Genomic DNA, 15389 nt, shown 5'->3' on the forward strand with positions numbered 1-15389 from the left:
ACTAACAAAAACGTTTGTAAAAATATAATAAAAAAAATCTAGTTGTATTTTTAAGTAACCAAACATTTGGAGGTAACTAGGCCTCCTTTCCCCCCCCCCCTTTTTTTTTTAGCGAAATCGTCCGATCAAAACTATGAGAAAGCCATTTAGCTTGTAATTAACATAAAATTGCTTCTCCAAACTAAACATCCGTATGATATATGGGTAGATTATAGCAAAATATATCGTGCAGAGTACATTCCGGCAGAATATGCTTCAATCTTTTGAGGATGCCAACTCCACGTGCAACTTTGGTGGAGATAATGTCGCTATGATGCTTCCACGATAGATTTGAATCAATATGGAAGCCGAGGTACCGCAGCTTTTCACCTAATTGAACTTTACTACTTATATCAACAGAATCACCCACTCTACAAAATGTCAGTAAGAATTTTTCTTTACATTCACACACAGCAAACTTAAACTTGTAAACATCTCTAATCTTTTGAGAGTAATATGAGCTTTTACTATTAAATTATCTGCGGATTTTGCAAATACTGTTAGCAATATATGTATCCTTTAGATAAACGCGCGTCTTGTTCACATAAACTGAATAAAGTAAAGGGCCCAGCACAGACATTTTGCTATTTATAATGTTAGATATTGTCGTATGAGTGTCTACACCAGGTAACTACTTTACCCCATGAAATACAAGGCTATCAAGCATGGACTCCTGATCATAATTATCAAGCTTTTTTTCTATTCTACTAATCCTCTCCTCCAAATTTTCAATTTGAAATCTCAGACTAACAAGAGCCTGCTCGATTTTGCAAACTTTGGATTAAACTTGAGCGTGATTGAATCATAAACCTGGCTGATTATCAGTTCAATACCTTCTTTGTTCAATGAATTTGGGTCATTGGGTCATTGGACGGTTAATTCGAAAAAATGAGGTATTTTTAAGTTACGAAGGAGTGATCGAATCTTAATGAAATCTCATATTTAGAAGGATCTTGCAACTCAGATCTTTTATTTTAGATCTGGCTGAATCCAGTTTCATTGGGAGGAATTGTGGGGGGGACCGGAAATCTTGGAAACGCTTAGAGTGGAAAGGTCACGATGAAATTTGGTGGGAAGAATAAGCACACATCCAAGATACGTGACTGACATAACTGGACCGGATCCTCACTCTTTGGGAGAGTTGGGGGGGGGGGGGGTAATTCTGAAAAATTAAGAATATGAGGTATTTGTAATTTGTGAACTGGTGATCAGATCTTAATGAAACTTGATATTTAGAAGGATCTTGTGCTTCAGCACTCTTATTACGAATACCGACCAGATCCGGTGACAGTAGGCGGAGTTGGATGGGGAAACCGAAAATCTTGGAAAATGATTAGAGTGAAGAGATCGGGATGAAACTTGGTGGGTAGAATAAACAAATATCGTAGATACGTGATTGACGTAACCGGACTGGATCCGCTCTCTTTGGGGGAGTTAGGGGGGTCTAGTGCTTTGGCGATTTCGGTGCTTCTGGACGTGCTAGGACAATAAAGATTGGCAGGCATGTCAGGGACCTGCACAAACTGACTTGATAAAGTCGTTTTCCCCGATTTGACCATCTGAGGGGGGCTGAAGGGAGAGGAAAAATTAAAAAAATGAGGTATGTTTAACTTACCAGTGGGTGATCAGATCTTAAGGAAATTTGATATTTAGAAGGACCTGGTGTCTTAGAGCTCTTATTTTAAACCCCGACCGGCATTAATTATCTGATTTTCCTTTTCAATCAATCCATTGATTCTTAGAATTTTGCTAGAGCTCATACCATATGAGCTCTTGGTTCTTCCGACCTCGTCATAAGTGCCATATGAGCTCTTAGCTCTTGTTTTTTTTTCAGGAAGAAAAACTTGCCCGAACAAGAAAGTTTACCAGAACAAGAAAAATTTCCAGTGTCTCCAAATTGTTCCAGGCTTTCCGAAACTCCGAATCCGGCTTTAACTATTATAGATGATTCTACGGTTAGTAAAAATGCGCCATCTGGTAGCTCTTGCGATTTTGGTTCGCCAGGAGAACACTTTGGAATCGATTTGTCTGGAATTCCAGATGTAAATTGTATAGTCAACTTGCGTCATCTGCTTAGTGAGTTTATAGAAGCAATAAAACATCAGTTCAATTGCAAGGACGGGAAATCAAAGCTTTGCGTGAAAGAAATTAAAAACACTGGACTCCAAACAAAGCTCGTCGTTATCTGCCAAGACTGTGGCTGGAAAAAGCGAGTAGAAGGTGAGCCTGAAGCCCCCCTCACTACTGTAAAAGAATACCTAACAAATTTCAGTGAACAGATATTAGGTAACAAAAAAGAGAAGATCAGCAATTTACGAGGCAACGTGAACGTGAAAGCTGTATGGGGTATCATGGGGACCGGAGGAGGCTACGCATCTTTGAACGAATTATTAAGTGTATTGGGAATAAAAAATATGAATCCGAAAACGTTTATGAATTTAGAACGCTTAGTTGGTAACGCATGGATGGATGCACTATCAGATGTCTTAGAAGAAAATGGTCGTGAATCCTTGAAATTAGCCATTCATGAGGACAGGTTTATCAACGATTTTTTCTGGACTAAGGTCATCTGTGATGGTGGCTGGAATAAACGCAGCAAAGGACACGATTATACTGCAAAAGGTTGTGTTGGGGTAATCATTGATGCCTTTACGAAAAAATTATTATATGTAGGAATAAGAAATAAATATTGTTACCTCTGCTTCAGCTCAAAGAAGGCAAACCAGAAAGTGAAAGATCATGTTTGCTTTATGAACTACAATGGTCCCTCGAAGAGCATGGAAACCGACATTCTTGTTGAAGGTTTTCGCCAAAGTGAAGCCATGCATAACCTTCAGTATTTACAATACATCGGAGACGGCGATTCTAGTGTTTTTTACAAGCTAAGACAAAGTGTTTCATACGGATCATATATCCAAAAAGAAGAATGTGCCAATCACGTGACCAAGAACTATACAAAATACCTCCATAATGTTGTGAAGACAAAAAAAGGGATGCACAGCAAATTTCTTTCAAATGACATAATTCTAAAGCTAACCAAAAATCTACGGGGTGCAATAAAAAAGAACTCGGCTGATGGTGGGTCTGCCGAAAATCTAAGACAACTCTTTCGAAGAGGCCCAGAGCATGTGTTTGGTAATCATAAAGAGTGTGATTCTGGCTGTGCCAAAAAGAATGGGGTCTTAGAAACTGTGGAGAACCGCTATAATAACCTTCCGAAAACTATTTTGGAGGATGTAAAAGCTGGCGTGGAAAATATTTGTAAAAAAGCGGACTTATTAAGAAACGATGCAACGACCAATCTTGCCGAGAATTATATGTCTGTTGCAGTGAAATTCGTAGGCGGAAAACAAATAAGCCGCTCGAAACGATGGTCATACCATGCTAGGATAAGTGGAGCAAGCCTATCCTACTCCTTGGGCCCGAAATGGCAATCTTCTACATGGAAAAAAACATTTGGCTACAGTCCTTGCAAAATAACAAAAGAATACACGGTGAAAACTTCTAATCTTCGGAAACGGACAAAAACAAATCTGAAAAGATATTACGCAACCATGGGTGGGAGATATATGGCCAAAAAGAAAGAGAATCGGAGTTTGCCTAAAGGCGATCAAAATTACGGACCAAATTGCAACAAGCCTGATATGAATCCAGAGGAATTTGAAATCGCAAAGGCTGATTATGTTGCAAAAAATATGAATCTGGATGGAGCCAAACTGCAGGAGATCTACGTAAACACAATGGGGCAAAATGATAACTGGATATTTGAGAGGAGCAAAAGGATTACTGCCACTTATTTTCATAGAATAGCTTCTCGCAAAAAAAATACTCCAACCGCACCCATAGTCAAGAATATCCGAATTAATTCTAATTTCAAATCTATTCCAATGCTTAGGGGAATTCAACTGGAGGCTATTGCACTGACGGCGTACGAGCAGAGAGAGGGAGTATCATTAATAAAAGGAGATCAAATGGGACTACTCATTCATCCAAATATCCAGTTTCTTGGAGCTTCTCTTGATGGTCGCTTAGAAAACGGCACACCAGTTGAAGTGAAGACTGTCCATAATATTCCCAGAGGAATGACCATAAGGGAAGTGGCATCCCAAAAAGGATTGGTAAAGAATTTTTTCCTATGGTCACACAATTCAAAATTGGAGTTAAAGAAAAATCACAAATACTATGCTCAAATTCAAGGTCAGCTAGAAATGTCATATCACCATGAGCATGATGTGGAAATTTTAACTATTCCGAGATCAAAAGAATATTTTTTGTCCATATTACCAAAGCTTCAGGAGTTTTGGAGCGATTGTTTACTTCCGGAGATATTAGACTTGCGATTGATTAGGAACATGCCACTTAGAGAGCCTGCCTTAGTCCGGGCTGCAGCAAATCGCGGAATGAAACGGACTTTGGAGCCAGAAGACAGTGGATGTGAGAAAATTACTTGGTCCGACACTGAAAGTGAATATTGAAAGTGGATTTTTCATTGACATGCGAATAGTATAGAGATTGTTTAGGGGTCATAATGTATTAGTAGCAGTATTGTTAACCTTAACCTATTAGGGTTGTTTGAATAGTAGACTATTATAGGTTAACTATTAGTGTTGGTGAATAGCATATAAATATTAGTAAGTAAATTCTATTTGAAAAATTTCAGCATTCTGTCGAAGTCCAAACCATGTTGATAAGTAAACTCTAATTACGTTGAGATTTAGTTGCTACTTTAGGCACTTCCAGGTAAGCTAGGACAGCTAAATTTGGCAGGCGTATCAGGGAGCGGACCAGATTAAATTGGAAATAGTCATTTTCCAGATCTGACCATCTGGAGGGGGTAGGGGCTGGTTAATTCGGAAAAATAATATTTTTTCGGGGGCCGGTAATATTTCAGAAAAATTTCGGTTAATAGAAAAATGAAATATTTTTAACTGACGAACGGGTGACGGGATCTTAACGAAATTTGATGTTTGGAAAAATGTTGCGTCTCAGAGCTCTTATTTCAAATCCCAACTGAATCCGGTGATATTGGGGGAATTGAGGGGGGAACCTAAAATCTTGGAAAACGCTTAGAGTCGAGAGATCAGGATGAAACCTGATGGGAAAAGTAAGCAAAAGTCATAGATACGCAATTGACATAACTAGAACGGATCCGCTCTCTTTGGGGGAGTTGGGGGGTTAATTCTGAAAAATAGAAAAAATGAGGTATTTTTAACTTAGGAAAGAGTCATCAGACCCCGATGAAATTTGATGTTTGGAAGGATATCGTGTCTCATAGCTCTTATTTTAAATTCCGACCGGATTCGGTGACATTGGGGGAGAGATGGGAGGGGGAACCTAAAATCATGGAAAAGGCTTAGAGTGGAGGGATCGGGATGAAACCTGGTGGTAAAAATAATCGTAAGTCCTAGATATGAGATTGACATAACTGGAACGGATCTGCTCTCTTCGGGGGAGTTGGGAGGAGGATTGTTAATTCTGAAAAATTAAAAAAAAAGGTATTTTAGAGTGACGAAGGAGAGATTGGATCTTATAGAAATTTGATATTTGGAAGGATATCACGTCTCAGAGCTCTTATTTTAAATCCCGACCGGATCCGGTGAAGAGGAAGTTGGGGGGGGGCCTAAAATCTTGGAAAATGCTTAGAGTACAGGGGTCGGGATGAAACTTGGTGGTAAAACTAAGTACAAGTCCTAGAAACGGGATTGACATAACTGGAACAGATCTGTTCTGTTTGGGGGAGTTGGGGAGGGAGGGTTAATGCTAAAAAATAGAAAAAATTAGGTATTTTAACTTATGAAAGAGTGATCGTACCTTTATGAAATTTCATATTTAGAAGGACCTCGAAACTCAGATCTCTCATTTTAAATCCCTACCAGATTCAGTGTCATTAGGAGGGGGGACCGGCATTACTGGTACGGATCCGTTCTCTTTGAGGGAGCTAGAAGTTGTTAATTTGGGAAAATTAGAAAAATTGAGGTTTTTTTAACTTAAGAATGGATGACCAGACCTTAATAAAATTTTATAATTAGAAGAAACTCAGGTCTCAGAGCTCTTCTTTCAAATCCCGACCAGATCTTTTGACATTGAGGGGGAATTGGAGGGGGAAACTGGAAATCTTGGAAAACGCTTATAAACGGCGTAGATACGTAATTGACGTAACTGGACTGGATCCGTTTTCTTTGGGGGAGTTAGGTGGTGTGGTTCAGTGTTTTGGTGAGTTTAGTGCTTCTGGACGTGCTAGGACGATAAAAATTGGTAGGCATGTCAGGTAGCTGCACTAATTGACTTGTTACAGTTGTTTTCCCCGATTCGACCATCTTGAGGGCTGAAGGGAGAGGAAAAATTTGAAAAATTGAGGTATTTTTAACTTACGAGTGGGTGATCGGATCTGAATGAATTCTGATATTTAGAAGTACCTTGTATCTCAAAGCTCTTATTTTAAATCCCGACCAGCATTAAGCCTCTGATTTTCCTTTTAAAGCAATCTATTGATTCTTAGAATTTTGCTAGAGCTCATATCATATGAGCTCTTGGCTCTTCTTGACCTTGTCACAAGTGCCGTTTGAGCTCTTAGCTCTTGTTTTTGATGAATAGTATATAAATATAAGTAGTTTCAAAAATTTATTAAATACTCCTAAGGGGTTTCCTTCCTCCCTTACCTGTATTTATGACCCCAGGGCAAGGGTGCCTAATGTTTATTATGTACCTTCAGGAGCATATCACTTTAAATGACATTAATTTAATAAGTATATGCATTACTCCGTAAAGCAAAGTATATGATTACCCCGGTTCCAAACCGGGGTAATCAGTCATTTATGAACGAGCTTATAAATCATCAACTATATGAGATGACGGGGAAAAACCAAAATATTCTAAGATACGGCACTATTAGGAATAAAATGAGATCCCGTGGAACTAAAATGGACGAATATCCTACAACTTTAGATTTAAAAAAATAATGTTCGTATATTTTATAGGCCTACAATCGGCGTTTCTTTACTTTTAAGAGCCAATAATGTCTAAAATAATGTGTTTTAAAGAATAACGTTCTTTTTAAAAATAATATTCATACATTTTATAGGCCTACAATCGATGTTTCTTTACTTTTAAAGGCCAATATTGTTTAAAATAATGTGTTTTTAAGAATAATGTTCTTTTTAAAAATAATGTTCATACATTTTATAGGCCTACAATCAGTGTTTCTTTACTTTTAAAGGCCAATAATGTTTAAAATAATGTGTTTTTAAGAATAATGTTCTTTTTTAAAAAAAATGTTCATACATTTTATAGGTCTACAATCAGTGTTTCTTTACTTTTAAAGGCCAATAATGTTTAAAATGATGTGTTTTTAAGAATAATATTCTTTTTAAAAATAATGTTCATACATTTTATAGGCCTACAATCGGTGTTTCTTTACTTGTAAAGCCAAACTGTTATCTGCTTTGTAACCTAACAAATTCCAATTCGTATGGTGTTAAAATGATATTGCCTCAAGGTGTTGTTGCCAATTATACATGTTTTCAGCTTCCTTTTAAATCTGGTCTTAATGCTAAGGAGATGTCAACATTCTTAATGACATTCTGGCAAACCCCTCAAGGAGTGCTTAAGCCAATGAGAAAGGAGGAAATCTTGAATACTAAGAATTATTGCTAAAAATCATCTGTTATAACTACAAAATTAACAATCTTTGGGATTATTTGTCGGTATAAGATCTACAAAACGACACAAAAATCAAGGCTATATGATTAGTAAAACCCTTTTAAACAGTAAAGGAAGAATATCTTAAATGGCAAATTTTAAAGGAAACTGATGATAATAAAAAAAAAAATTCACGGCTAAAATTTTTGAAATCTCATGGCAAATGGAGAGGCTACTTTACAATTCTCTACGTCTTCTAAAAGTAATTTTATTGCTACTTTTAAAAATTAGAGGTGTCCCCACTAATTAATTTTTTATGAAGCTCTAAAGAAAAAAAATGCAAATTTGTTCGGCCTATTCATGTCAAAGCTTTCAATGAAGCCACAGTAATTTTTTCATCAAAGAATCTGCTCGTGTCTGTTGTTAATACGCATTACACTGCTATAGGAAAATAGCATTGGCTTCAAACCTCGGAGAATCACCTTAAGATGGAGCTGTTTTCGAGAAGAAATACATGCATTCACAATTATTGCTCATTTATAAAGATAGTATATATGATGTTATATTTTATGTTCTAATGTTATTGTCATCTTCTCAAAAATATTGGCTGAAATGGGGAAATTTTGGTAGATAGGAGACCAATTGTTGAAAAGGTCTGATATAGCCTTTGTTCAATAAAAAGGGGATCTTTTTTCATCTTTGAGTAAAACATGTTCAAAAAAGCTTAAAAACGTTATTGTAAATCTTCTAAGGTTTTTAAATATAAGATGTGTCTTTAGGTTTTGGGTGCGACCATGTTTTAGTATAATTTTATATCTATGTGGGAGCTTGCGATTCCTCTTTGGATGCACAACTCGAGTCAGGGGGAAGGACTAGTTTTGAAACGTCACATCTGCAATAATACGCACTTTTAAAACTAATTTTACGACTTTACTTTCTATTCAGGCCAAGGGCTGATTGAAAACAAAAAAAATGTTTAGCTTCTGATGCCCTGCATCATTACAGTCTAGTGACAGACGGTTCGCAACTTACCCAAATTGAAGCCTTAAGAGTAGAAAGAATAGCAAGAAAAATATTGTCTCAAGAAAAGAAGAGCTATTTACAGTTTTGTGTTGTCTCGGGAGCCGGACGGTGCGCTGTGCTGCAATTGCATTAGCTGTTGAGGGAACCAAAGCATATTGATTAGGACTCCATTATCAAATGTTGGAAGTCTTGGAAGTCTTGGAAGCCGGACGTTGATCTATGCCGCAGTTGCAATAGCTCTTAAGGAAACCAAAACGTATTGATTGTGACTCCATTATCTAGTGTTGGATGTCTTGGGATCCGGACTTTGATCTATGCCGTAGTTGCAATAGCTCTTAAGGAAACCAAATAGATATTGATTGTGGCTCCATTATCTAGTGTTGGATGTCTTCGGAGCCGGACGATGATCTATGCCGCAGTTGCAATAGCTCTTAAGGAAACCAAAGCGTATTGATTGTGACTCCGTTATTAAATGTTGGATATAGTGGGAGCTTGACGTTGATCTGTGACGCAGTTCCAATAGCTCTTAAGGAAGCCAAAGCCTATTGATTGTGACTTCGTTATCAAGTTTTGGATATCTTGGGAGCCGGATGTTGATCTGTGTCGCAGTTTCAAGAGCTCTTAAGGAAACCAAAGCGTATTGATTGTGACTCCGTCATTAAATGTTGGATGTCTTGGGGGCCGGACGTTGATCTGTGCCGTAGTTGCAATAGCTATTAAGAAAACCAAACCGTATTGACTATGACTCCGTTATCAAATGTTGGATGTCTTGGGAGCCGGATGTTGATCTGTGCCGCAGTTGCAATAGCTCTTATGAAAACCAAAGTACATTGATTGCGACTCCGCAATCAAGTGATGGATGTCTTGAGAGCCTGACGTTGATCTGTGCCGCAGTTGCAATAGCTCTTAAGGAAACCAAAGCGTATTGATTTTGACTCCGTTATCAAATGTTGGATATCTTTGGAGCTGGACGTTGTTCTGTCCCGTAGTTGCGATAGCTCTTAAGGAAGCCAAAGTGTATTGATTGTGACTCCGTTATTAAGTGTTGGATAGGGGCCAGACATTGATCTGTACCGAAGTTGAAATAGCTCGTAAGGAAACCAAAGCGTATTGATTATGAATCCGTTATCAATTGTTGGATGTCTTTGGAGCCGGGCGTTGATCTTTGCCGCAGTTGCAATAGCTCTTAAGGAAACCAAAGTGCATTGATTGTGACTCCGCAATCAAGTGATGGATGTCTTGGGAGCCGGACGTCGATCTGTGCCGCAGTTGCAATAGCTCTTAAGAAAACCAAAGTGTATTGATTGTAGCTCCGTTATCATATTTTGGATGCTTTTCAACTCTTTTCTCTGATTGAAAGAAATATCTGTTGGAACTACATTGAATTTTGCTGATGAATATATTTTCCTATTGACCTTAATGCTTGATCTGGTACCTTTGCTTCTACAATTATGGGCGAAGAGTTCAGCATTTGCGGAGTGTCCGTGAACCGTTTCACCATTTTAGTTGATGGAAGAAATTTCATTCTGCACAATTGATCCGAGAAATTGTCGACTGTGGTAAAATTTTGTTTAGGTATGTAGCTCTCTATTGTCTGTCCCTTTTATTTTTCTTTTACTTTATAAAACATAGAAACATAAGTTTTTTCTTTACTATTTTGTTTACTAGCCTGTGCCACGTGTGTTATGTCTTCTGTATTTTGTTTCAGCTGGTATTAAACATTTGGAGCGTGTCCGAAAGCTCAAGTATGCAGAATTAACTTCGCATCCATCTAGAATTCTTCGAAGAATTCTCAGTTCGGACTAGAATTTAATCTGCAATTATCACAGGGTTATGACGTCAGAAAACCCTACGAAAGGATTCTACGAATTGCAGCATTGATCTGAGGTTTTTCAGAAGAAACTCAGGAAGATAGTGGCGATCCATATCCAAAACATAAGGAAGACCAAAGCATTAATTATGTTGTCATTCCATAGAGATTTCATTGTTTACTTACTAGATAATATTTTTGGTTGATCGGATGTTTTAGTAAGGTGCTTCTTACTCTGTTAATCTTCTTGTCAGCACTTCTCTTATGTTTTTATTCTCTTTCCTGGATAAACCTAACCTCAGCTATATGTGTTTTTCCAGCTATTGCTCGGAGGTTATTTTCAGTTCAATTATCTTGCATTAAACCTGAATTTGTGGATTAGAATGCCTCAGGGATGAATATAGTCAACCCCCGACCCCCCGGCAATTATGACAGATTTAAATAAATATTCAAGGTTGTCATAGTTGCCAAGTGTTCAGGTTTTAGTTTCTAGCTGAGCTCTGTGTATATATCATGAGAATGTTGTGGGACCGATTCTGTCACAGCTCTATTATCGTAAATGCTGAATGAAGACTGGAAGGTTATACTAGGTTAACATAAGAGCTTCTCAGGTCTTTATCAGACTTATTTCCAATATATTCCCTGAGTTTTTTTAATGTTTTTCTCCAATCTTCAAAGAGTGGAGCGTACGAATTTAAATCTCGGAATAAAATTTGATGATGAAGAATAATCAGTTAATCGTTGAGGTTATTATTCCCGTTAGTTATTGTGCAAGACATATGTTCAGAGGAGATATTTTTCATTATTTTGGAGTAAATTCACACTGATTCCTTCGACACCCACTTAGTACTATTATTGTAAATGCTAAAGGGTTTACCAAGTTTTTCTTTATAAAGATTGCGACTCCTTACTTATTCTCCTTATGTACATGGAATTTTCTGGGAGAAAAACTATGCCTCTATTGATTTTTCGGGCCAGTCTGTTAAAATTCACACTGATTGATTCGACATCAATTGTAGTACTGATCCACATTTACTGTGCAGTACTGATAGCACTGATCGAGTAACAACTTGTACAACTCGATACCAACTGTAGTGCTGATCAAGACATCCAACATCTCATAATGGAGTCACAGTCAATACGGTTTGGTCTCCTTAAGAGCTATTGCAACTATGGCACAGATAAACTTCGGCTCCCAAGAGATCCAACACTTGATAACGGAGTCATAATCAGTGCTACAGTTTAGTGCGAATGCTGAGGGGTTAAGTAACTGTTATATGAAGATTGCCACTCTCCCCACTCTTTACTTCTGTTTTTCTTCCTTTCTGTACAACAGGTCAACCTAGTGACTTACTCTTCTCTTTTAGTTCAAAGTTGTTTTTAGACGAAAATTTTGCCTCTATTACTTGTGCGATTATCAATTCTGCGGGTTTCTGAACAACTGAACAGTTTTACACACCCTTAAAACAAAAACGCCTTAAAATACAGTTTAAATTAAAGTAGTAAACACAGGGAAATCAGTTACAGAGAAACACATAAAAACAAAAGACTAAAACAAAAGAAAACAACATAAAAGGACGGGAAAAGAAGAAAAAAACTCACAACTTGTAGAATCTAATCAAGCAGTAACGTATAAAAATATGGACGCAAGCTGTCTTTATTATTATAATTATTTAATTTTTATTCCCTCTTTACAATGCTAAAAAAAATGTGGACTAACCATAGAGAGAAAAACAAACAACAAATGAAGGAAAAAATAACTTACGACTTGAAAAACCTGATAAGGCAGTGATGTGGTGAAAAACAGATATAAGTGGTATTTGAAAACATCGTTTTGCAGTAAGGTGTACTTTTTTTTCTTCTTTGCTGCAATTTAAGAAAATACTTTTGCCATATATCTCTTGACAGGATGGTGATTGCGAAATATTTTACTTGTTTTGTATATTATTGTACTGGGGGCTAAACCTCTTACTTTTAAAGACAGAAACTTGGAAATCCATCACCTTCAATTTCCAAAAGCAGTCGGTTTTATTTTGCGGCTCTCATAATTTTTATTTCTCATAAAATATTTTTTTTAGTTTTGGTAGTGCTTGTAATCAGCATTGCCTATGTAGTAGAATTAAACCATTTTTCTCAAATTCAAATATCTTCTTACAGTAGTGCGTTTGGAAATTTTTGACACAGTTCAATTTTCTGGTATATTTTAGTTCTGTTCGTTTCATTTGGTCTCGGTTACCTCTTTAAGTTTTGTTTTTCGAAAGCTTTTTTCTAGTTACATCTTCTAGGGATGTTGACATAGGAAAGAGGATGTATCAGAAAATCTCTCTGGCACTAGAATGAAAAAGTCACCTCGTACTATTCTTAAACATCCCAAAATTGGCTAATCAAATTTCTAAGCAGCGATTTGTGCAAAGCAGTACTGGTTAATTAATTAGCTCTCTTGCCGTAAAGTAGGCCACTTGAATGACAATAGACCGATAAGTTGGAGTTCTGAAATATACTCAGGGGATTTTGTATTTTTCTTTATGATAAAATATCAAGCAAAAGTTTTTTTATAACTGAAAACTGTGCTTTACAAATTTTAAGGTTCAATTACCCTCTCTCATCCTTCACTTTGGTGTCCCTGGATTTGAATTTATTTCTTACGATGTATATTAATCAAACTTTGAGCTTGTTTTGATATTATTAAAAATGTTTAGACTCATCTTAAGCGCAACGTAAGTTTTTACTCTGGATCAGGTATATATTTAAGAATGAGCCATAACATTGGTAGGTAATTAAATGAGAAATAACAAACACAGGAAAAAGTACAGAAACTTCAACGATTTTAAAAAGCCATAAGCCAGGTCTTTTCCTTCGTATGTGAAAAGATTATTGTTAAATTCTAATTTTTGTATATAAAAAATGTATTCTAAGATGTATCTTAGGAATTGTCGCTCCTTTGGGTTTTTTCTTCTACACTTACCTTAGAAATCCTTTTCAGGTCTCAGTGAATGCAGTTAAATCTAACTGCTGCTGACTGTTACAAAGTGGCACAAGCGGTAAATTTTTAACCTTCTTTTCAGATGGTGCAAATTTATTTGGCAAACATATGGTTCAAAAGCTAATGTTCAAAAAGAAAAAGCGTGGTAGGCCTAATACAAAAAGAAAAATACACTTGTTATTTCATCAAACATGGGGAGGGGTTAATTTATTAGTATCATAATTAGTTTGCGAGCTAATTGATAAAATATTACTTGATGCGTCTTTTATATACTCTTTCTGGTTTAGTGTCTTTCTGAATATTCAATTTGCCCTCTCAAATATATAAATCAAAGCTTAGCATGAAAAACTCATGCTTAAGTGCTGCTGAATATAGCCGTAGGCTCTGTGAAAAGTTAACTGGCCCTAGTGGCTTACAATATTGTTGCTTTTTTCTGGTATTACTTTTAGGAATTTAGGCTATTCTTTGTGATGAAACATTATGAAATTCTAGGAACCAGTTAAAACAATCAGAAATATTTAGCTTATTTAGGCTATCTCACTCCCAAACTTTGCATAGTAATTTAAGGGTCTTTTTATTACTTAGCAAGGCAGAATATGATCACAGCACTTGATTTATCTTTTTATATTTAAATATAATAGACCAAGTCATTTCTGTTACAAATTTTGTGACAGAAGAAGTAGGACATTTAAAGTGACATCTTCATCTGTATTAGAAAGTTATGACCACAAATTTTGAGAATTATTTTAAAACCATCATAAATACATGCCTCCTTACATTGTTCCTAAAAGTTTATTGCTTCACTGCTCCCCCCTCACTAATAGATAATGTTTCAAGATACATCCCCCTCCCTCAATAAATTATTCAGTCAACTCTAACTTATATATTCAAATTACAATTTTTATAGCACAAATTTTCTTCTATGTTATTCCACAGCAAATGCTAATAAATTAGCAAAAAGAAAAGAGTTATATTATTTAAAAAATAGTGATTGTTAGTTAATCACTCACTCAAAGGTACTTACTTATTTCATTCCTAAATACAAATGACTAAATTTTACCCCCCCCCCCAAATGGACAAATATATAGGTCTAGCACAAGCTTTATATACTCAACAAATTTTTAGCATTGTAATGGTTTTTCTTATTAGTTGAACAGCAAATAGTAAACAATCAGCAGATAGAAAAAAGTTATACTAGGCCTATTAAAAACTCATTGAGTATCCATATTATTTGGGCTATATATCTGTCAAATAGGTATAAAGGGGGAGGATAAAACTTGATGTTCTCTATTTATGGATGATATAAGTATCTAAAAAAGCTAAGAAAATAATTTTTTAAAATGATTGTGTTTCATCCTGGAAAGTGAGAATGCTAAATAGATGCCAAATAGTAGGAAAGTTTAGTTTGTGGTATAGGATATGATTCCCAGTAGGCTAATTGGACAGTTAAACCCTGCTTCAACAACCAAATCATTATAAAGTTTCTATTATACCACTTGGAAATTTTGTTTCAGTATTGAATTTGTTTTAAAATCTTCTAATAAGAATGTGATTAGCTTGAATATTTTAGCTATAAATAATACTGAGCATTTTAAATGTACAGATAGTCAACAGTAGAGCCAAATTATGGTTATACATATAAAGTTCAAGCCTAATCTTGGAAAATGCTGTCCAATCTTCAATACTGGGTTTCAAAGTTAGAATAAAGTATCTAAAGCTCAGGCAAAATATCTATTTGATAGATTTAGTCCAAGATATGATTTGGAAAGTTGAATAATCATATTTAAATAGGTAGGCTGTAGAAGTGACTACTGTGTGAATTAAAAAGGCAAAAAGAAAGTTTTCCAAGATTTTAGTAGAACAATTCCAACTTGTCTAGTCCTAACTGTTGATCTA

At 36.0% G+C, this 15389-nt stretch overlaps 1 protein-coding gene across 5 annotated transcripts in view; it reads left to right on the top strand.

The window, feature by feature from the left end:
- The first annotated feature begins 13491 nt into the window (after positions 1–13491).
- The window catches only part of LOC136043847 (geranylgeranyl transferase type-2 subunit beta-like), a 35766-nt gene continuing 33868 nt past the window's right edge, over positions 13492–15389 (top strand). The window contains exon 1 of one of the 5 annotated variants that reach the window (XM_065728788.1): positions 13492–13551. In XM_065728788.1, the coding sequence (XP_065584860.1) occupies positions 13504–13551 (48 nt within the window). In that variant the 5' untranslated portion in view covers positions 13492–13503. Of the gene's footprint in view, positions 13552–13584; positions 13639–13793; positions 13815–13880; positions 13930–15389 lie in introns of those variants that run through there. The other 4 variants (XM_065728790.1, XM_065728795.1, XM_065728791.1 and 1 more) reach the window with 4 other exon arrangements.

This window comes from Artemia franciscana, chromosome 2, assembly GCF_032884065.1.
Source record: "Artemia franciscana chromosome 2, ASM3288406v1, whole genome shotgun sequence".
Taxonomy (NCBI): domain Eukaryota; kingdom Metazoa; phylum Arthropoda; class Branchiopoda; order Anostraca; family Artemiidae; genus Artemia; species Artemia franciscana.